Source organism: Diadema antillarum, unplaced genomic scaffold, assembly GCF_040938485.1.
Source record: "Diadema antillarum isolate AM-2024a unplaced genomic scaffold, OU_Dant_1.0 seq00000126_RagTag, whole genome shotgun sequence".
Lineage (NCBI taxonomy): Eukaryota > Metazoa > Echinodermata > Echinoidea > Diadematoida > Diadematidae > Diadema > Diadema antillarum.
This window is the reverse complement of record NW_027271205.1, coordinates 345,333-370,457: the sequence shown is the minus strand read 5'-3', so window position 1 is coordinate 370,457 and position 25,125 is coordinate 345,333. Positions and strand designations below refer to the sequence as shown.

Sequence of the window (25,125 nt, the reverse complement as noted above, 5' to 3'; positions counted from 1 at the left end):
TTAAATTGAGATATTTTGCAGTTAAAGCTACTAAAAGATACAGAAAATGATTAACTGTTAGAAAATAAAAGGATATTTTTAATCAAAATTTCAATGAAATTCTTCGTCTATGTACCAAGTGCAATGTCGCCTGAAATTTTTCAATCTGCTCTATCTGATGATGGACTTACTTTGAAATGTTTAGAAATTGCACTTAACCCCTTATTGCAATCAAACTTCATATACTAGTATTCAGATACTCGGAATAATATTGCAGAGATGGAGAGAGCTTGGACAAGTGATATATATATATATATATATATATATATATATATATATATATACATATATACATATATATATACATATATATATATGTATGTATATATATATATATATATATATATATATATATATAAAGACGAAGACAAACAAGTTGACATAATGCATTGGATTCCAACTTCATTTATTTGTAAACCAAATTTTTCATCCTTGCACGGATCTTCCTCGGGGTAACAGTTATAATACCATAATACCATAATATATATATATATATATATATGTGTGTGTGTGTGTGTATATATATAAATTATGTATGTATAGGGGGATGGTGTATGACATTCACCACAATTAATCATTAAAACAATCAGTTTTCCATGTCTTGATAGTGGAGAACATAACCAGTATAGTAGAGAGTATGCAAAGAAATATGGCAGATTACTTACTAGTAGCAGATGCATGAATCCTTGCAAGTCCCAGATCGACCCGAGCTGGCACTGATAGTTAGTCCAATAAAATAAAACGAAGACAAAACATAATTGTGTGTAGCAAATTTTAGTACGAAACGGCACATGAATACTGAGTACATCAAATGATTTTCTGATTTGCCAAGTATATTTTTCCCTCTTGTCTGATTTGTATGCCTCCGCCGGGAAGTGTCGTTGGAAGCATTTGTTTTTGGGTTGTCCGTCAGTTTGTTGTGGACAGCGTAACTTTAGAACCTCAATGAAAACTAGGCATTGATTTTGTGTGTATGAGTGAGCGAAAGTATGCCTATCAACTTTTCTTTGCACACGCTCGCGGTCAAAGTTCAAGGTTAAACTAGAGATTGTAATTTGTCATTACTGACAAATTAAGGTGATCCGATTTTTTTTTTAATCAATGATTCGAGTCCTGATCGCAATAGGCATGACCATACATGTTTCATTTGTGTTTAGAGACATTGGCCGTGTGATGTTTGGATTCTCATTTAGAAAAGTAAGTCATGTCTGCCATCTTTGGTACTGATTCTGTATACACTAGATAACGATGATACAGCAACAAATACATATGACCTTTGACCCACCTTTACACTCCCAAAATGGCATCTGAGGAAAAAGTGGTTATTTTGTGAAATGATTCTCGCGACATCGTCTATACGTGTGCAAAATATGGGAAAGATAGGACAGGTATTCACCAAGATACAAGATGAAACATTTATGACCTTTGACCCTAAATTACATAACCAAGATGGTGTCCGATCAAGTAGTTGTTATTTTATGAAATAATGTACGTGACATGAACTTAACATGTGCAAAATATGGGGGTGATAGGGGCTGTTTTTCTTAAGTTATTGCAAAGAAAGTTGCAGAATGAAAGAAATATCTAAATACATAGAAGATAAGCTTTAATTTCAACCAAGTTTTTTAACGTGAACCCGACATTGTATGAAAAAACGAAGGCACACTGGCGATAGCGCAAAGTCTTAGCTACAACATACTAAAATCTGGGAGAAATTCACCGAAGGGTAAGTGAGCTAGTGCTCGATAAAGACAACCATGTCAATTTTCACATTTAAAAAATTCCCTCCCATATAGATAACACGTCATAACGAAGATACAGAAAGAAGTACATATGACTTTGACCCCAATTTGCACAGACAAGATGGCATCTGAGCAAAAAGTGGTTATTTTGTGAAATGATCCTTGTAACTTGGTCTTTGCGTGTGCAAAATATGGGAACGATAGGACATGTATTCAACAAGATACATGATGAAACATCTATGACCTTCGACCCTTATTTACATACCCAAGATGATGTCCGATCAAGTAGTTGTTATTTTAGGAAATAATGAACGTGACATGAACTAAACATGTGCAAAATATGGGGGTGATAGAGGCTGTTTTTCTTGAGTTATTGCAAAGAAAGTTGCAGAAAGAAAGAAATATCTCAATACATCGAAGATAAGCTTTAATTTAAACCAAAATTTTTGACGTGAACCTGACATCGTATGAAACAACGAAGGGCACATTTACGGTAGCGTTAAGTCTCAGCTACAACATATTAAAATCTGGAAGAAATTTACCGAAGGGTAAGGGAGCTAGTGCTCGATGAAGATTGTCATGTCAATTTTCATTTCCAGAAAAACTGCATTCCCATAGAGATAACACGTAAACTGGTCAAATTTGACAAGATTACTTTCAATCCATTTTTACGAGGTGATGCCGTCATCCAATCAAAATTTTGTAATTTTACGTTTGAAAGAACATTAAATAAGCTACAACATACTGAAATCTGGGTGAAAATTGGCAAAGGATTAGTGAGATACGCTCGAATGAACTTGAAATTTGATGACGTCATTTTGAAAATTTGCTTTGTTTACTTTATTAAGAAATTTGATATATTTTAATCATTTTGCCAGCATTGCCACAGCATGAAATGACATGTACAACTCATCAGCTTTCAGAATATGTAAAGAAAATGGGGGGGGTCACCGTCCATCCTGACGAGTAAAATCGGATTTAAAATTGGCGGTTTTTTGGCATAGTTGCACTGTATATCGCTATTGACGCGCGCGCGGAATTTCAACTTTGACGGGCCCGTATGACGTCATATTGAGTCAGATTGACTTGAAACTTGGTAGAATTATTCCTTGACATTTCAAACATCCGATCCGTGTGAAAAACCGGGAAATTTATATTGCATATGAGCTGTGCTTGCGTATATGCGCGCGCGCGTACGCGTCCGTCCAATTTTTTCAATTTTTCAAAAAATGCTGCAAATGGTCTGAAACGGATGCAAAAAAAAATTTGAGCTCGATTGGAGCATACAAATATTTCAACGCGCGCGTACGCGCACGTCTTAGGGTATAGATGATTTTTGAGAATATGGGTAAAATCCGCTTGACTTGAAATATATGTGACGTAAATTTCATTGAAAAATTCTAGTCCATTAATGAGATATGAATGAGAATGTGCTTTCATGTAATGACGTCATAGTGACGTCACGGTCGACTGATCACTATGATTTTATTAGATCTGTCGTCTTTGTGACATGATACATATATGGTATAATTTTGAAATTGATAGGAGCAGCACTTTCTGAGCTAATCGCTGCACAACTTTTGTCCAGAAATAAATAAAGAATCCGTACAGATACAATAGGTGATCCGAAGGATACTCGGATCACCTAATTACTGAAATGTCATGTCATCATATCCCCATATCTCTGCAGTGCCTGAAGGTGTTTTCATGGAAATTAGTGGATACATATATACATATACTACCAGATAAAGATTCTCTAGAAAAAAAAAAATCGGGCAATGGGGTCAGAGGTCAAAGATCAAGTGAAAATGTTAAAATTTTGCTTTTTTTTTCTCCATACCTTGGAAAGGACTCACGGTTTCTTCATGAAACTTAGTACAATCATATGCATGTACTGCCTGGCAATGATTCTCTAGGGTGTTTTGGGGTCATGGGGTCAAAAGTCAAGGGTTAAAGGTTAAGTTAAAATGCTAAAATTCTACTATTTAATGCTGAAATTACACTATTTGCTCCAAACCTTGGAAATTTCTCAACTTAATCAAATTAGTTATACACGTATATTACTGCACAACGAGTCTGTAGGAAGGAAAGATTTGGGCCATGGGGTCAAACGTCAAATGAAAGTGTTAAAATGTCACTATTTTCCCCCATGTTTTGAAAATAGCTCAAAGTATTCTGAAAATTGAATATTACCAGTTAGATATTATTCAAAGAAAGTTGTGGACCATGGGGTCAAATGGCAAGGGTTTAAGGGGAGGTGCATACACTCAAATTCCCGCATACTTGCTCTCTGAAACAATGTAGCCATCCAAATGAAACCTGGTTCAGGAAAATGCATAGACACTCAACGCATTTGGGGTTGTGCCACCAAACTTTCAAACGTGCCATTTTCAGCTTTTTGCCAATCATGTAACGCTGTCGTATCACATTGTCAAGATGTATTCTTGACTTATTTGGAGAATAACGCGATATGGCTGAGACATACTAGTCGCTTTCCAGTTTAATTCTGATACAAAAGCAACTCTCTCTTTCTGCCTAACTATCACTCTATCTCTCTGCCTGTCTATTTATATGTCCACCTCTCTGTATCTATATATCCTTGTATTATATATATATATATGTATACATATATATATATATATATATATATATATATATATATATATATGATACTTGTAGTCCGCGTGTTGATACCAGTACAGAAAAGATGGCGAAGTAGGGTGGTAATGCATTTCAGTCCAACAGTGCTATTTTATTCAGACGAAATTTTCGACGAATACATTCGTCTTCCTCAGGCTCGAAAATGTGGTCTGAATAAATAGCACTGTTGGACTGAAATGCATTACCACCCTACTTCGTCATCTTATATTCTATATATATATATATATATATATATATATATATATATATATATAGAGAGAGAAAGAGAGAGAGAGAGCGAGAGGGAGGGAGAGAATTACCTGTATCTGTCTATTTTTATCTCTCTCTCTCTTACATCCAAATGCAAAGATACTCAACTCACCTTATTCTATTCTCTTCGCACCATTTTACCTGTCCCATTTCATGGGTGGTGTCGCGAATCTCTCGATCAAGTGATGTTGCTCTCTGAACAGTTCGGTTTCGGTGTGATGGGGGTTGGGTGGGGGGGGGGGGTTAACTCCAGCGAGAATTCTCGATTAATCAATCGTGTCACGTGACATATAGCAGTTAGAAAGGGAATTGCCGTCTCTTATTCCAGCCGCCGCGCTGTATACAACTCACAGCAGACGGTACGGAAGCAACTGGTGAATTCAGCGTGCGCGCGAAATGAAATCGCGCTGATGGATGGATGGACGAGTCGAGGGGCACCGAGAAAGGGTTTTATAGTCCTGTCTCTAAAATTCATATCACCATGACAACATATCAAATGTGCACTATGTCGAAGCATGCTCATGTGTATAATGCGGGATGCTGAGGCACAATTCTCCCATTGGATTGTACGCGTATATATATATATATATATATATATATATATATATATATATAATTATATATTGTGTAGCAAGAGATCAGAAAATTCCTCCGGGAAATAAACTCTTGGTGTATACAACATGATAACTTTCCGGAGGAACTTTTCTGTTCTCCTGCTATTGATATTGTTTACTCAACACGTGGACTACGAATTATTTGATTGTTTTTTTCATTTCATGTCAAAGAAGGAAATTTATTGCAGGTTGTTTGTAGGTCAATGGGAGACAAATCAGACAATGACGTCATCAACTCATTTTACTGGCATAATTTGCAGTTCAACTTATAACTTTTCATAAAGAAGTGTGGAAACTTATAACATTCCATAAATTCCTTATTATCATAATGTCCGATTTTTATAAAACTGCTATCGTTTTGTTCGACTGGTGTTATTCTATTTACCAGTAATAACACGACATGAACGTAGTTTCGAATTGCACTTCAGTTTCTCTGATTTCTATTGAAGTGTCTTTTGAATTCAGATGATAACCATGATATATCGGCCTGTGAATGCACACACGTTGTGAGAAGAAAAGTGAGTTTGTTCTCGGATTTTTGTTGGTAAATAGTTAATTGAGGTAGGAGGGTAAAAAGACCAAATGCCATCATCTTATTCTTAGTGTTGTGCATCGTCATACACATTGGTCATCCCACAGATCTATGACAAGGCATCCACGGTGGCACCACCCCTCCCCCCCCCCCAGACACACATTACACAAACATACACACAAATACACCGTCTTTTCGGATAATAAAAGATTAGGTAAATTTGTCTTTATGCTAAACATTACACTGGAAAAAAAAACAAGCAACATGAAATCCTACTAAAACCAAATATTTTTCGTCTCGGGAATTGCATCAGCCTATAGATTTCCCCAACGTGCCCGGCGTTGCCTGGACCCCACAGGCAGTAGTAAGACAGGTCCCTGGCTCTCGCTCTCTCTCCCCCCCCCCCCCCCCCCCCCAAGCCCTGTAGTATGCTCGTTCCTTCGCATATAATATAGTGCTGAAATTGTGTGTGTGTGAGAGAGAGAGAGTGTGTGTGTGTGTGTGTGTGCGTGTTAATGTGCGTGTATCCTCTTTCCCGACACTGTCCCCGATAATTTATCAAATACATTTTTCTTCATTAGCGCTTTTATGCGTTCACACGTGGGAGCACTCTACCCCCCCCCCCCCCCCCGCTGTCCCAAGCTATGTATCTTTCTTATTTCTTTTTTTTTCTATCCTCCGTTCTTACCTTTTTTCTCTCTCTTTATTCTTTGGTCATTTTAGAGTCTCATATTTGATTTTAGTTGTACATTACTGCTTTTTTTCTTTGCATCTGAACAATCGTTATTTACTGTTAAATGCAACATGTCAAATTCATGTAGATAGATTAATTGATCGTTAAACCGTCGACAGTTTCATTTCACTGTTGCACATATTTAGCAGTAGAATAATTTACCATGTAATTTTAATATATGATATATATATATATATATATATATATATTTTTTTTTTTTTTTACAAAAATGGAAATAAGTAAGTAGGGTTGAGATTAAAGAGATTAGATAAAATGAAAGAGGATGAAGAAAGGCTTCTCTTCTCTCTAAAATTTTGCTTCTCGAAGACGTTGAAGCTACCGGTATCTCGAGTACATCCTTTTTATTAAAGTAATGTTCTCAAAACGGTCTATTATGATTTGTGTAGCCGGATCAGTTACCTCAACCAGACGAAATTCTGAGTTAAGTTCTGCGTCCTTCAGTACGAAGTTGACAGATAGTCTATCCGCAGGTCTGACGGTTATGATCTTTCACTGTGAATGCACTGATCCCCAGATCTCACCAGTCGATCCACAAAGTACAATAACTTTGCACTTTTGTTCCCAGGTACAATTTCAGAGCAACAGTAAGGTTGACTTCAGAAAGCGATCGATAGCGGCCAGCATCGTGACGGTGCTATCGATTCTGCGAAGCTGACATGACAGGCAAAAGATACTGAACTTGATATCTTTTTCTACCGGGGTTTATGGAAGCAAACGACCAGACTGACGAATTGATATGAACGACTGGCGGTAGTCAATCGGATAATGCATAAAGAGGAAAGAGAGGTAGATTTCAAAGAAAGAAAAGTAAGCTGGAAGGAAAAGATAAAAAGCAAAGAATGGGAAGAAAAAGGGAGTGATTGACTGATAGAGAGTGAGAGAGAGACACTCTGCTAGGATTACAATCAATTGGTCAATTGCGACAAATTTCATGCCTGCATTTTTTACACGACGAGCTTAGTCATTCATCCAGGTGGTTGTTTTCGTTTCTATTGCATCCCTTGATCTCGTTCCCACTTTGGTTTCCCAATCATCAGCCCGCAAGCGTGTCTACGCGCACGTTGGTGAAGACCCAAAGGACTACAAGCAGGTTTAGACTTGTGATTGGTCGCTCATTTACTGCCAGATTTCCTTACCCGCCAACTGCTGGAGCAGACGACCGCTACCGTAATGTTTTATTAACCTCGCGGCGATATAAGCTAGCATATTGAGAGGTTAGCTTTTCAATCGTGCACCACTCGACTCACGCGAAGCGATTCGTCATAACTAAGCAGTGCCCCCGTTCTATTTGTTGTGTCTTTGCCGCGCAAATTTTTGATTGATTTTCTGCATCCGTCTGAGAGACACCGATCGGAATTCGTGTTTGGATTAATACCGGTTATATCGAATAGGCCTCTGGATCTGAACTTGCCCCGCAGGAACCCAAATCTTTGCCTTGGCTTGGATTTTATACTCCTATAGATTGTTCTCGTCGCTCATTTGAGTGACCTAGCTGGCCGGAGGTATGTCCGTGGTACCACAGAGACGCGAGCGGCGGCATGGCACGGCTCAGAACCCGATCCAGACGGGGAAAGAAGAAGGTTTTGGGCTGGATGTCTGGCAGCCAAGGGAAAAGGTAAGCTTCCCACGCGTCTCTCTTATACATCCAATGTTTTTATTCACGTGTTTTTACTCTCATTAGGAAACGTATTCATGCTCCAGGTAAGAGTGTGGGAGAGTCAGTGGTAATTCCTGTACAGAGGAAATGGAGAAGTAGTCATGTGGTTTTGCAACTACAGTTTGGATAGACTTTTACGCCTACCTGGCCATACCTTGTTGAATCCCATTCATTATAAACAAGGAAATGGACGAGGTGACCATTTAAACTTCCACAAACTGATAAAAGATTGCATACAGAGTCTACGAGAAGAATGGGCTCTGTTTGATGAAGTAGTTTGCTTAAGTAGTTAAGAGCTTTGATACTTCACTTAAAAAAAAAGAAAATAGATAAGCCATATCCCTTTTAATCTCCGTTTCACTTTAGAAATACCCTTTTCTAAGATTACTGATATTTCAATAAACATCATGAGACCAAGAAAAACACTCCACGAGAAGGAAGGAAAGTGGAGATTGTACAAAAGAAATTATGTTAAAAGGCTAAGTCAGTTGGTCTAAATTGGTATGAAGTTGGATGTTTCGTCGCCTAATCTAGGTCTTATTCCAAACGACTACGAAGTCTTAAACTTCGCTGCTGCTCTGTATTACGAAGACTTCGTAGGACTAGACTTAATATGCGGCCGCTATAAAGCTGGGGTGCGGAAGCATATTTAAAGATGATATTTTATTGACATAACACTAACGAGCTGTCAAATTGCATTGTTATTACAAAAAAAAAATCGAACAACTTCCGGACCTCATCGTGTCTGCATATGGTACTGTGTGTAGACTCTTTATTTCCTAGACATCCCATTAAGAGAAATCATTGGTAATATCGATGATGATTGTCTTTGACACTGTGCACGGCAGACAATGGGAAATCAACCACCAACGATTTCTAGCAGTAACCTTAGAGTGCTTTTTCCAGTTGTTGACCGATATGTTATGTATGTTTTGTCGCTGACCACCAAATACTTTTGGAAGTTATCTTTTTTTTTTCCCTGAAGCATCCGTCAGCTGGATTTAGACTCGGCTAATGAATCTACCGACCTTGTTTTCAGACGACATTCTCTGGTTTTAAGAGAAATGAATGTGACCTTTCATGGATGGTTTCAGGGCTCTCAGGAAAACATAATTTTGCCAATTTAACGTTGATGCTTCACCAAATTACTCACGGCAGCTTGCTGTCAGTAATCATTAAATGACGTCACAGATAAATAATCGAGTTCTTCACGTTCGGATTTTACTGAAATCTCTCTCTCCGCACACACAGAGTATGAGAGAATGAATTAAAGAACATTAAGAAATAGTGACAAAATAAAACAAATCGCACACATTTGCATCTATGCGACGAGGTGTGCTATAGTTCTCTTGTGTGTTACAATGGCACACAGGTAGTAGATGACGTGAATATTATACAATGTGAAAAGAGGGAGTAAAAAGAGTAATAGGCCATGTCTACCATATTACAATTTATGGACTTTTTCCCCAACAGCCTGGTAATGATGCATTTCATTATCCTGCTCCCTTCGATTAAGTTCCCTAGGTTGGAGTTCACCGAGTAGTAGCTAGGTTGGGCAAGCCTCGGGCAAGCTTTGTGGTTGCTAGAGGCATCTTTTGTGAACAAAGCGTGCATAGAATCTGAATGCATTACAGAAACCGGTCTATTAAAGCGTACGTGCTTTCTTCATTAGATATGAAAGTACTACATTGTGTACAGTGCAAAGTGTTTCACGTAGATATACCATTGTGTTGGAGCATTGCAATGGTTCAATATGTCTTTAAATAGAATGTACTAACGAGACATTATTATTATTCCTAGCAGAACAGATGGTTGTTCTACATTTCGTATTCAAGGTTAAAGTTTATGACTTGCGTGTCTATGGAGATTTTTATTCAGATTTGACTAGCATCAAGTTTTACTTTTTACTCGATGCATGGCGGCTATGTCAAACTTGTATGGTGTTTTTTTCCCCCACCAAATAATGGCACTCGTCTAGATTGTGATTCTTAACGAGACATTTAAGGTCAGTGCAGTCCTGTCATTGAAGCACTCGGGCTAAATTAGATAATGGACATCGTTATACTTACGTGGAAGTGCAGAGGAGGCCAGCCGAACGTTGCTGGCGAATTTCCTTCAAAACGTATTTACGGCTTTGCACAAAGCCTTGTAAAGAATAAGTGTTCACTAATGAGCTCGCAATTTCTGCCCACTCATGTGCTGTTGTGTTTCTAACGCTTCCAGAATCACCGACATTCACTTTGGTAGAAATTCAGCGAATTTCTGATCGGGGGCACCGATCTGTTTCAGGTCATTTCAAGTTTTAGTTTGTTCCTCTGTTTCTCGCTCTGTTAGTCTGTCTTTCCGTCTGCCTGTCTGTATCTCTTTTCTCTCTTTTTGTCGTTTCACGGGCATATGTATAACATGGCATTCCTTTCGTAATTACTATAAAGTAAACAGGTGCCCTGGACGATTTGACCTGATTATCGATTGTCGTTCGGTGTGGCCCCGTAACGCGCTCCCTCTCTTCGCCCCTTACCCAGCGCCCCTCTCCCACTCTCTCTCTCTCTCTCTCTCTCTCCCTCTCTCCTCGAGTGCAACATGAGCACAAGCCTGGCATCTCGCTGTCAGTTTTCATAACACGGCTGCCCGCTGAATTCACTGCGTTCCCTCTAGGCCCTTAGATGAGGCATGCATTTACGTAAGAGCGGGAAAATGAAGGGCCGTAAGTGTCATGGAGTGGCGTAAGACGGAATAGAATAATGCCTTGTCGACTCTTGTACCGAGGGGAGAGAGGGGGGCATACGGGGCAGGTATTCACAACTCAACATGGATTGCATTTTTGCCTCTGCACACAAAATGTAGGTGAGACTGGATGACTGTTGACATGTGATTTTCACTGACTTAAAAATGCGAATTGCATGTTTGCATGCATGACATCGCAGGGGAGAAATGTTTGCGTTGAATCTTTAAGACGGCCATAAAGGTCACAATCATGATGTCTCCAGTTATCAATGATGATTGTACTTCCGAATCAGCAAAATGTGATGAAAAATATGTCTCCTTTGTCAGAGTAGATCCGACTTGGTGCTCTGCTTTTTCTTTATTTTTTGAGCATCCTTGTCTTCATCATCTCCATGGTTACGACATCTGAAACCTCACCAGATTCCATATCACAAATCGCACTCTTGAGGAATGCCAGACAATTTCAGCTGACAACTTCTTGTTTGATATCCTGTTTCAACTTCATTTACCACTTTAATTCATTTATTTCCATCACGGCAAAGATAACCTTATAACAATTTCAGAGCAAAATAAGAGAGATAAGTGAGATGGTGGACGAGTAGGTACATAACGCAGTTCTTTTGTTGTGCTGCTATTGCTACAGAGATGATTATTAAGCACAGCGGATATAGGCCACACGATAACGCATGTGATGTTGGGACGAAGCAAAAAGCAATGGCAATTTGTATGGTGCCTGATGTCGATGCTATGTAGTACCCGTCTGCTCGTGCAGAAGTCAGTAATGAAGAAGCTATATGACATTCAACATTCTCAGACAATATTATGTATTCGTCAACTCTTTAAAGAAAACATCGAAAGCACATTTTCCTAGGCATAGCCGTTTAATTTCATGTGCAGGCTGCACATGTATCTTATATTCAATCTCGGCACCCCAGACAGTAGTTTTCTAAGCTCCCCCCCCCCCCAACAAACAAACAAAAAAAAATCGTCGCAAAAACTATCACGGATGGACAGTTATTGTCTTTTCAAAATATTTACTGAAAGAAATACAATTTTTTATTTGATGATTCGAAAATTATGAGTATCGTATTGTTCCAGGAAAAAAGGTAATTAAAAGAATGTCCCTTCCAAAGAGCATTGTAAAAAGAGTATTTCATCTTTATGTAGTAACAACAATTTTATTGCATAGTTTTAGAACCATAACGACTACTTTAAGATGCCGATAGGACATCAGGGAATTGTTGGTACTAAATAGCACAGAAGCGGATTCTTTGACCCTTGGTTCTATTTAAATTCTCCTTCTGTATATATATATATATATATATATATATATATATATATATATATATGTATATATATATATATATATATATATATATATATATATATATATGGTGTGTGTGTGCATAAATGTCTGTGTGTGGTCGTGTGTGTGTATATATATATATATATATATATATATATATTTACACATATACACATATACACATAAAAGCCTTCATGCGCGTGTGTGTATAATATACGGGATTATAATCATATGGGAGAGACGAACCTAAGTATGATGTCCATTTCTTTCATGCTAACTTCATGTTAAGCTTGCAGCCCTTTTCCATATACTCCCCCCCCCCCCCCCCCAGCAACCCCCTCCCCACATTCCACCACTCAGGCTTATCTTCTAATCCTTCGAGCACATCATACCCGGAAGCAAAGTCTGCTCGCAAGTACTAGTAATACGATCTGGCCCCACATTTCTCAAAGGGACGAGAACGAAAGGTCATGCAGGAGATATTACGCCCCTTCCTATTATGGATTTACGGTCCATTCTAATGCCTCGCGACATTAATGATAAAAAGGCGTCGGGATGCACAGAGAACGTTGTAATGTTTAACCCATCCTTCATTAAAGTCACACTTGGGGTTTTCCCTCCCTAATAATATCTGCAGGAGTTTGGTTTTACATATACCAGGAAGATGACAACTGCCAGGAATGCCGGTTTACTAATGACCAATAAAGACAGCAACGACGCAGCAAGAGATTTTGTGGTTTATGTGGTTCATTATATCTTCTTCTGACTTCGAAGCTAATGCATTGAATTGACAGCTCTGAAATCGATGATATTGACTTATTTCGTGAGAAGGGCATTGCCCCACAAAGTTGCTAAAGTATTGATGAGATATGCCTAGAGTTAATGTACGAAAAAAAGAAAAGTACACCTGCATTAAAATAAGTATAAGTGCGCGGGCGGGTCAAACATAGTAATACCATATGAATTTGAATGATGAATGGTTGACAAATTGTTGGCGTTAAAATTACCTCATTTTTGCCCACGAGCCGTCCTTAAATTTTTACTGTGTTATACTGCAAGGGCATTTTCAACGAACCCCAAAGAAGAGGATTTGAAGAACTTTACCATGGGGGTTGTAATTCACTTATATTTCTGTTTTCCCGCTTTTTTGGTCCTCGTTTCGGGGGGGGGGATGTTTCAGTTGATAAATATTTGCTGTCCCCCAACAGACAAAAGTGCACGTATCAACCAGAGCAGTTTCAGACAGTTCGGCACAATAAATTCCTGTGTCATTTGCGAAGGTTCCTGGTAACCCTTTCTATATACACAAAGCAATATTCAGCTCATTTTCCAAAACCCACTCTGCATCAAACCTTCTCCATCCGAGGAATTGGTACGTCTGAGATACATGTACTTTCAGCTATACAAGACGAAATCCGCCCACGAGCAACAAGTGATTTTATCCCTCGTCGCTCACTTTGAACAAACAGCTCAATGCTGTCATGTACTTTGCGCGAGATTTCGATCTATTTCCGTCCTAAATTACTTAGTCCAGATATATTCAACCTTCACTGGCATACATCAACTGTGATGTTGTTTACTTATCCAGCAATATTGTTATTATTCAAGCTAAAAATAACTACCATGCTAAAATTTATCAATTGAAGCATATCGTTTATTGAAGTGTATGGCTGATGGAGTAAAATGTCGTTGGCATTAATCTTTTTATTAAAGACGTTTAATTAATATGAGCCTTCAAAGCCAGCCGCATAGCAGGCTAGCTAAGCTACTGTGACTTGATATGGCCGTGATAGCATTATTAACAAAAGCAAGTATGTTCCTTTTATGCAGTGGTTCGGAGTGCTAGTATAGCCCAATATAAGCGTCGACCCATTTACGCCACGGTCAATAAATAAATGGAGAAACGCCACTTTTACGACTTGTAGGAGAGATACCCGGGTGGAAACTATAGGTTTACAGAAACGAACTAGTGATCTATCTCGGTCTTGATTTGTTGATATGTTTTCCGTGACCGCCAAGAAAGCACTGAATGCAAGCAGTATTACGGGACTGACGGTTTTTAATTAATGGTTTATAGTTTGGGTGGAGATGGGACTTCAGGTTTCCAACTTCTTTTGTGAGATAATGAGAAACCACGTATGAAATATAAAAAAACCATATAATTCTAAGAGGAAGTGAAAGTTTATTTGATGAAAATTGGCTTTGAAATGGTTGGGATATCAAACAACAAAGGGGTCCTAATATAAAGGTGGGATCCACCTTTTATCAGGACCACTTTGTTATACTTTGTTTTTCCCCATCTCAATCAAAACTATACCATCCTTTTGAGTCATCTTAGAAGGACTATAGGCAATGAGGATAAATTACCTTGCCAAGAGGGACGCAGCCGCTGTCGCGAGGAGGACTCGAACCAGGAACATCGCGACTGATAGTCCATTGTCTTATCCACTTAGCCAAAATAGCTAGAATGCATGTCGCGAGTTCGACACCCATGATTCATGCAGCCCATGAGTTATACAGCCCACGAGTCGTACAGCCTATGCGTTCGACACTAAGCAAACAAGGCCCATGAAATCGACACACTACCCCAATGTTGTACTGTCGAATTCGTGGGCTGTTTCTAGCTAGTGTCGAACGCATGGGCTGTCTATGACTCATGGTCCTTTTTTCAGTGTCGAACTCATGGGCTGTGTGACTCGTGGGTTGACCCCAATAGCTCCTCTTTGAAACAACTGGCATCATTTCAGGAGAGGGAACGATCACATACATGGCACAACTAATTTGTTTATCTGGTATACAGTCAAACCAAGGGAGAAGATAAAGGTGGCCGCTATGGATAGGGTCATTTTAAACATAGTTTTTCTCTAGGTTTTTTTTGTGTGGCCGTATACAACAGGTGACCAATAGGGCAAATTGGACTGTAGAATAATCTGCTATTTTTTTTTTTTTTAGTTTGATCGACGCTATGTACGTGATTGCAATTTTCAATATTACCACGTATGACCAGTTGTCTCGAAGGAGAACGAAAATTGCTGAAATCAATGATTAAACATCGATTGATAATTATTTTTAGCATTGGATTTAATCCCATATTTACAAGGAGTTTTGTGTTTATTTTGTTTTACGAGATGCCTCACGTACCAGCTGGTTAAAATGCTTCACGTACCAGCTGGTTAAAATGCTTGTTCTATATAGTTCGGGACTGAATCGTATGACGTCTGTTGTACTAAGAATTGCAGGGTTCCTGAAGCGAACCAGACTTGTGGAGACAAAGCCATTATCGAACTCCATGGTACACATCCTCGGGCGAGCGAGCATGAAAGAAAAACATACAACATGACAGAGACATAAACATGTCTTGCATTTGAATTCCCTGTTGGCACTGGCTGGCGCGAGAACAAAAATAGTCTCCACCCCAACGCAGGTTATACATAAACTCTTGACTAGATTATGATAACCAGAATCTATAATGCACTCAACAAGAAGTTTTTTTTTTTTTCCTCTGGTGGCCCCGTTACGGCCACTTAAATCTGTAAATCTGAGATTTTGGCGGCCCGAAAGTGACATTTAGTTGCCCGAGATAAAAACAAACGTAACAATCCATTTTGAACTTTAGATGTCCGATCGATGGACCAATATATAGTATCATGTATTTTTATATATAAATGTTGAACATAGTAGATTCATATTACAAGTGATGATTGGTCAGCTATAGATGTACATTAATCACTCTTTGTGATTGCCATATATATATATATATAATATATATATATATATATATATTGCAATCACAAAGAGTGATCAATATATAATCACAAAGAGTGATTAATATATATATATATATATATATATATATATATATATATATATATATTGCAATCACAAAGAGTGATTAATGTACATCTATAGCTGACCAATCATCACTTGTAATATGAATCTATTATGTTCAACATTTTCAGAATGTTCGGTGAAAGAGCATTATTTCCTAGCAAAAGGTGTCATTGGGCTTAAGCCTTGAAAGTATGTGATTAAGAAAATGATGATGTTGAGCGACCCACACACTAAAGTTTGTGGAATGGGACGGGCTCAAGTTTGGATAAAAACACCATTGCCCGTCAAAAGCTATATCGCAAATACGCCCATGATGACGAACCGAAATGTGTGTATGTATGTGTCAAAACATATCCACGCCAGCCCTCTCCACCTGCAGAAGAAACGTTATTATCCTTAGGCCTCCAGGAGTGGCCAGGGGAACCAGGACATATCATAAAACACGGGGTCAACGGGTTGACATGATCTGCCGCAGTGGCTGAGGTGCATCGGAGGAGTGCAATGCCTTGATTTCACCACGTGACCGCTGCAGGCAACACGGATGACAATCTGCTCTTCGCACACTGTGAGGCCAGGTTTTTGGCGCCTCTGAGTCAGTGGTAACACGAACCACGGTCAACTGACTTAGACGCGTGTGGCTGGGAGTGATTTTTACGCGAGTGTCCTGTAGACACTTACGGAACGCGCTTTGGGTCGCCCCTAGCGGCACTCCTTCAAAGTGCCAGTGATTTCTTTTTTTTTCTCACATCGTCGCTCTTACAAACTCTGTGATATGAAATCCATCCATGATCTCACCTTATTAAAGACCACTTACCACAATGTACGGCTGCTAATAAAATACACACACACACACACACACACACACACACACACACACACACATCTCTTGCTGAACGTTTTTTTAAAAAAGAGATAACATGTCAATAGTCATTGAGGTGTAATGTCATACACAATTGTCATAAGTCTGTTGGAGGTCTAAATGATTCATCGTGATTGAACAAAATCAAGCTCATTGCAGAATCTATTCGAAAGGAAAAAAAAACAACTTTCAATGAGGTGGAACACATGGTTAATCTATACGTAGAGACTGGTTTATACAAACAGCTGTGACGAGGTCCAGGTAATTTGCTGTGCGACAACAAACGTGATTCTACTCATCATAAAGAGAACGATGCAAAACAGAGTCTGAAATAGCAGACAACACAACACTTCCTGCAAGATTTTACGAGGATAAGAGGCAGAATAGTGACGTAAACTTATAACGCGCATCATACAACACGGTCATTGATGCAGGGAATGAGAGTTCAGCAGAACTGTGTCAAGTGAGTTGAAGGGCCAACAAATTGTTGTATTGACCGGTGTCATCTCGAAGCAGTACAGATTATTATGAAATGTGCTATTTTGAAGGATGCCGAATGACGTTACTGCAGACGGTTTCAGTTCAAAATGTTACGCACACTTGTTGATTCAGGTTGGTTGAAACTACATGTCAAATTAATGATTGACGTTGCAACTTAACGACGGAAATGATGACAGCTGATTGGATGTTACCAATTGCTACCATGGTTACAGCATTTAAGTATTAATTTAAGGACTGACGATGTACAAAGACAACATTCTATGGATCCGACGAACATGATACTGGAATAATATGACATGATCTGTTCAAAGCCCACCGATCTAACTCCAGGTCAACTTTTCGCTGTCACGTTAAGATATATACGCTTATTTTGAGTGCAAAAGTAGCTTTAAGCATAAAAATCTTGATCATAGGGACGCCTTTCATGGATTATCAAACGTCAGCATTATACTAGGTAGAAGTTCATCATACTTTGAAGTAAATGAGAAAGCTAACCACCCATATACATTAACTATTATCACTACCGTGATCTTAAAGGGTTATAAGAGGAAGCAATTTCTCTGTAAGTGAATGCGATGATCAGAAGTTCAGGTCCATACCCAACTGGTGCCCACTACGCACATACGCTCCCATTCATTTACGCAGCACACGAACCCTCGTATGATGAGTCATTACAGTGCTGCGGCGCTGAGCACCACGTCGGCATAATGTTATCGTTCCCAGCCGAATTGCGAGGACCGAGGGGAGAATCGCAGACGGACCATGGCGGCTTTTGTCGCCTGTCATCGAGCGATTCGAGAAAGCCGTTGCAATCGATAAGCGAATGCATGGGCTAATTTGTCGTCGTGCTGATCATCTTCAAAAGTCAAAGAGCACTGTAGATCAAAAACTTTCTGCAATCCACTTACATTTAATTTCCTAAAGAATTCTTCATTCCCACCATTTGTTTCAGTTCGTTACGCATTACGTTACGATGCATCACATTCTAGAAGCATTCTATTTTCGTTGAGATCGGTATGCTGGACCTGTATTGTGCCGCTTTTGGAATAGGCTTTTTCCTCTTCCAATCCAGTGGATATCATGTGCGTTCATCTAGCATGTCTACTGGTTCTGGATCACCGCATTTCTCAATTAAACCGTGGGAGGCGCACTTTAAAGGTACTTGTCCGGGTGCAGAATGAACGAAGGTTTAAAGTGAAGTTCACCCACAGCATCTACAGACACGCACATGTAGTAATACACGCTTCTTGTCTAATTCACATCACTGAATGAGCCCTTGTGCGCTCAGATCCTCTTTAAAAAAAAAAGAAATAAGGAAATTATTTTCAAAGTCACTGTGAATTGTAGAAATAGATTCTAAAGTTAACGAGTGATCGAGCCCGTTACAAGAACAGGTTGAAAATTATCAATTGGTCGTGTACACATCTGACGTTCTTAGGCTGATCATTCCAAAAGACGCTGCTGACTCGAAAGTGGCAACCGCCTTTTAGTCCTTTAGTAATTTAGCATGGACATCGAACTTGATCGGAAATTCCTGGCGACGTGTAAAAGTCACTAAATTTCCTGAAGATAGAACGGAGCAGTATATTCCAAAACAGTAACAGGAGTGACAGCAATATAAAATCATCCTAGTTTGTTAACAGGTAATACAATGCAGATCATGGGGAACAGAAGAAAAGAAATGCTGGATTGAACAGCTATTAATTAAGTATAATGCAGGCCATAACAGTAAAAACTCATAGAAATCTGTGCGGACGTTATAGGAAGATAAACCATTTATTTACTTTTTTTGATTACAGCTTTGTACAGAAGCGCGAGAGCACACACATGCACATAATGTATGTGTATGTATACATGTGTATATCCATACATAATTATGATTATATTCAGTATATATATATATATGTACATAATACAGTAATAATTATATTGATACATTCACGCACAGTCGAATTATAAATAAGTCAAATCCATAGCCTATGTATGTATGTGTTAGTGTGTGTGTATATGTGTGTGTGTACAGTGATAATTATATCGAAATAAAATTTATGTACAGCCAACTTGTATTCATAAATAAGTCGAATCCAAAAGGACCAGCGAAAATCCTTCGACCAACGTGAATCTCGACTTATACAATATAGTCTGGGTGCCAAAGCCACTTTTTGGGCCTAACCTTGTTTTACCGTCCACCCAATGTTTTTTGATAGTTCTACCCTATTTCGGGGGTGCTGAATCAGAATCTGGATGATGCAACTCTTGCATCCTTGAGGGTTTCGAGATATTCAAGATGGCCGCCAAAATGGCCGCCCAAACCAGAAATTCCCATGTATTTCCTTCTAGATGGTGAGAAATTGAAAACAATTGATGGTTTTACCCTATTTCGAGGGTGCCAAATCCGAATCTGGATGATGCAACTGTTGCATTCTTGAAGATTTTGAGATATTCAAGATGGCCGCCAAAATGCCTGCCAAAACCGGAAATTCCTATATATTTCCTTCTAAATGGTGAGAAATTGAAAACAATTAATGGTTTTACCCTAGCTCGGTGGTGCTGAATCCGAATCAGGATGATGCAACTCCTGCATCCTTGAGGGTTGTTAGATATTCAAGATGGCCGCCAAAATGGCCGCTAAAACCGGAAATTCCCTTGAATTTCCTTCTAAATGGTGAGAAATTGAAAACATTTGATGGTTCTACCCTATTTCGAGGGTGCTGAATCCAAATCTGGATGATGCAACCCTTGCATCCTTGGAGGTATTGAGATATTCAAGATGGCCGCCAAAATGGCAGCCAAAATTGCCGCCAATTAAAACCGGAAACTCCTATGAATTAGCTTTTAAATGATGAGAAATAGAAAACAATTGATGGTGTTACCCTATTTCGAGGATGCTGAATCCGAATCTGGATGATTCACCTTGAGATATTCAACATGGCTGCCAAAATGGCCGCCAAAGCGGAAATTCTTATGTATTTCCTTCTTATAAATGGCGAGAAATTGATAACAATTGATGGTTTTGCCCTATTTCGAGGGTGCCAAATCCGAATCTGGATGATGCAAGTGTTGCATTCTTGAAGATTTTGAGATATTCAAGATGGCCGCCAAAATGCCTGCCAAAACCGGAAATTCCTATATATTTCCTTCTAAATGGTGAGAAATTGAAAACAATTAATGGTTTTACCCTAGCTCGGTGGTGCTGAATCCGAATCAGGATGATGCAACTCCTGCATCCTTGAGGGTTGTGAGATATTCAAGATGGCCGCCAAAATGGCCGCTAAAACCGGAAATTCCCTTGAATTTCCTTCTAAATGGTGAGAAATTGAAAACATTTGATGGTTCTACCCTATTTCAAGGGTGCTGAATCCAAATCTGGATGATGCAACCCTTGCATCCTTGGAGGTATTGAGATATTCAAGATGGCCGCCAAAATGGCAGCCAAAATTGCCGCCAATTAAAACCGGAAACTCCTATGAATTAGCTTTTAAATGATGAGAAATAGAAAACAATTGATGGTGTTACCCTATTTCGAGGATGCTGAATCCGAATCTGGATGATTCACCTCGAGATATTCAACATGGCTGCCAAAATGGCCGCCAAAGCGGAAATTCTTATGTATTTCCTTCTTATAAATGGCGAGAAATTGATAACAATTGATGGTTTTATTTTTGACTGCAAGATTTCATGTTTTCGTTAATGGCACAGTTTGAACTTGCTGTATAATACAGTGAAACCAGCTCTACCGGATATCTTTGAGTTGGTAGGATACAAGTGTGCCAGCGGTTCATCTAAATCATATTGTGATAGTGATGTAGAGAAGTTTACTGAAATTACCCAACATTATACCTGTCTTAATCCATTTATATATATATATATATATATATATATATATATATATATATATATATATATTATATATATTATTATATATGAAATTACCCTTATTGATATCTACTATAGTGGTCATGGATGCAACCATTTCCAATGACGTTATCAGAATATGAGACAAGTTTCATAAAAATACGAGGCGAGACTCGTCAGAATACAAGACAAGTTTCAACACCAAATACCAGCATGCTATAATTTAATTTTACTCTATTGATAGCCGAAAAGGCGACCACAAGCATTATTAGCAATTATGCATAAAGGAATTTCCAGTCGTATCTTTGTGTTTGTACGTTTCAGTATGATGTCAAGATCACTTTTTTTTTCCAGTACGTGTTAAAGTTCCGTTTGAGACATATCGGAATGTCTCAGTATATTACAATATCATTGTGACAGTCATTTTGGATGCCAAATCTTTCGGCTGATTTGACAAATCCGCTCAACTGAGTTGAATGTTAGAATACGAATTATTGCTTTTCACCCTGGGTTTAATCCCCCGCTTCGCGTTAGAGCACAATACTTCACCATTTAAGTATAAGAAAATGTTGAGGAGTTTCCGCTTATACAGGACATTCATAGATGTCTCTAAACCTTCAAAGACCTTCAGCACCCTCGAAATAGGGTGAAACCATCAATTTATTTTTAAATTTTCACCATTAAGAAAAAAATTAACATTGGAATTTCTGCCACTTATTTGGGCTGTCATCTTGGACGTCTAAAAACCTTAAAGAATGGACAAATTTAAAAAACCGAGTTTCGAGGGTCACGGTCCTGAATAGGGTCTAAAATTTTCTAATTTTTGACAGTTATTTTGGTGGTCATCTTGGACATCTCAAAACCCTAAAAAAAAGAACACGAATGTTGCATCAACAAGGTTCGGATTCAGCGACCTCAAAATAGAGTAAAACCGCCAATTGTTTTCAATTTTACACCATTTAGAAGGTAATATAGGGCTTACATGAAAAATTTCGTTTTTCACGGCCATTTGGGGGCCATTCTGGCGGCCATCTTTATCATCTCAAAACCCTCAAGGAAGCAAGAGCTGGATCCTGGAGCATCAAATTCAGCAAACTGAAAATAGGGTGAAACCACCAACTGTTTTATATTTTACACCATTTAGAAGGAAATAGGGGGTCTACCTATGAATTTCCGTTTTTGGCGGTCATTTTTGGCGACCATCTTTACCATCTCTAAACCGTTACGGATGCAAAAGTTGTATCCTGCAGCTTCGGATTCAGCACACTCAAAATAAGATAAAAACCACCAATTGCTTTCAAATTGTCACCATTTAGAAGGAAATACATGGGAACTTCCGTTTTGGGCGACCATTTTAGCGGCCATCTTGAATATCTCAAAAACTTCAACAATGCAGGAGTTGCATCATCCAGATTCGGATTCAGCACCCTTCAAGTAGGGTTTAACCATCAATGTCTTCAATTTCTCACCATTTAGAAGGAAAAACATGGGAATTTCTGGTTTTAATTGGCTGCCATTTTGGCGGCCATCTTGAATATCTCAAAAACTTCATGGATGCAAGAGTTGCATCATCCAGATTCGGATTCAGTACCCTCGAAATAGGGTAGACCCATCAATTGTTTTCAATGTCTCACCATTTAGAAGGAAATACATGGGATATAACGAATTTCAGGTTTTAATTGGCGGCCATTTTGGCGGCCATCTTGAATATCTCAAAAACTTCATGGATGCAAGAGTTGCATCATCCAGATTCGGATTCAGCACCCTCGAAATAGGGTAAAACCATCAATTGTCTTCAATTTCTCACCATTTGGAGGGAAATACATGGGAATTTCCGGTTCTAATTGGTGACCATTTTGGCGGCCATCTTGAATATCTCAAAAACTTCATGGATGCAAGAGTTGCATCATCCACATTCGGATTCAGCACCCTCGAAATAGGGTATGTAACACCATCAATTATTTTCAATTTCACACCATTTAGAAGGAAATACGTGGGAATTTTCGGTTTGGGCGGCCATTTTGGGGGCCATCTTGAATATCTCAAAATGCTCAAGGATGCAACAGTTGCATCATCCAGATTCGGATTCAGCACCCTCGAAATAGGGTGAAACCATCGATTGTTTTCAATTTCTCACCATCTAGAAGGAAATACATGGGAATTTCCGGTTTTGGCGGCCATATTGGCGGCCATCTTGAATATCTCAAAACCCTCAAGGATGCAAGAGTTGCATCATCCAGATTCGGATTCAGCACCCCCAAAATAGGTTGATACCATCAAAAAACATTGGGTGGACGATAAAACAAGGTTCAGCCTCTGGCACCCAGACTAATAGAATTGCCAGGGCATGTATATCACAAATGTATATTCATCCGCGTATTTTTTTTTTCTTCATCAGAGGCAATGTTCCGACTTGTGTGAGTGTGACTGTATCTCATCTTGTCCCGGAAGTGACGCTTTTTTCATCGTATTTACATCCGGGCCAAGTAAACAAAATGGAAATGTAATGCATTTAGCAAATCCGATACTGCTAGACGCTGTCTGCCATTGTTAAATTGACAAAAGCCTGCAAAGTATAGAATTTCCCCACTATTTACGAGAGATGTGAAATTCATGCAGACGAAAACATTCCACTTGTTTTCCTTACGGCACCACGGCTAATTGACTATTCTGCTCGTAGGGAATTCTGTAATGTCAAGTTGTCATTATACCCCATGTTTTTTACGAAGACGTTAAAGACTTAGTAGAAAACAGCTGCGCCTGTTGCGTGGGCCTGGAATTTCAGTCGGAAGTTAAAAGTTCATTTGTTTTCATATTTCTGAAATGAAGAAGTATCAATGCAACCAGTACAATTCAGTTGATTATGATTGATGGCCCTTCTGTGATATTCTATTTTCTGGGGCATTGCTGCAGCAAGTGTAGCTGTGAGAAGTGTCTATCAAGCGAAGCGGTAAACACGAGAGTCATTTAAGCTATAAGAATTACAGTGTTGTTGTTTTTTTTGTGTGTGTGCTAATGTGCGTGCATGTGTGTGTAAAGGAGTGTTCTGATGATTATATTTCATCTATTTTATCGGCAGTATTGCTGATGCTAAAGTACTTTGTTTGCTGGAAAAAGAACATTGCATTTTCAGTCGAGATCGGAGGGTGTAGTTCTACTTCAAAGAAGTTTAAAGGATTGTGGAATATTATTAAAATGATCGCTTGGCAAAGAAAATATGTAACTGTTGAAAATATTCATTGATATGACAAAGTGCTATATATCGCCAAGAAGCAGCACACTGTAAATGATCTACATGTGTATCAATGTAAGCCTGGTATGTAAGTCAGAGATACACTAATTATAATGCCAAGTGAGTGCCGTTGTAAAATACACAGCAAAAAAAAGAATGAATTAAGGCATAGTGACATGCATCGAGAGATTCTTGTTCAGCAATATTGACAGCTGTTTTGTGGGTAGATGAATAATATGATATATATATATATATATATATATATATATATATATATATGTGTGTGTGTGTGTGTGTGTGTGTGTGTGTGTGCATGTGTGTTATGCATATAGTTTTTTTATTTATATACAATACATCCCGAAGAAACTCCGAATAAACAACAATAAGAAACTAGCAAAGATTTTACAGTACATCCGTGCTCAGTGCAAACAATAATTTTAGTATAATTTTATTGATCAATTTTATTTTTTTTTTCATTTTATTAATTGGGTGTATTATAAGTATACAGTAATTTCGACACAAATGAGAAGAGATACAAGAGAGGGATATATAAGATAGTTTTAAAGGAA

At 38.6% G+C, this 25,125-nt stretch overlaps 1 protein-coding gene across 1 annotated transcript in view; it reads left to right on the top strand.

Moving 5' to 3' along the window:
- The first annotated feature begins 8,084 nt into the window (after positions 1-8,084).
- LOC139727323 (GTP-binding protein Di-Ras2-like) overlaps positions 8,085-25,125 on the top strand; it is a 100,609-nt gene continuing 83,568 nt past the window's right edge. The window contains exon 1 of the mRNA XM_071638276.1: positions 8,085-8,206. Coding sequence (XP_071494377.1) covers positions 8,096-8,206 — 111 coding nt within the window. The 5' untranslated portion in view covers positions 8,085-8,095. The remainder of the gene's footprint in view (positions 8,207-25,125) is intronic.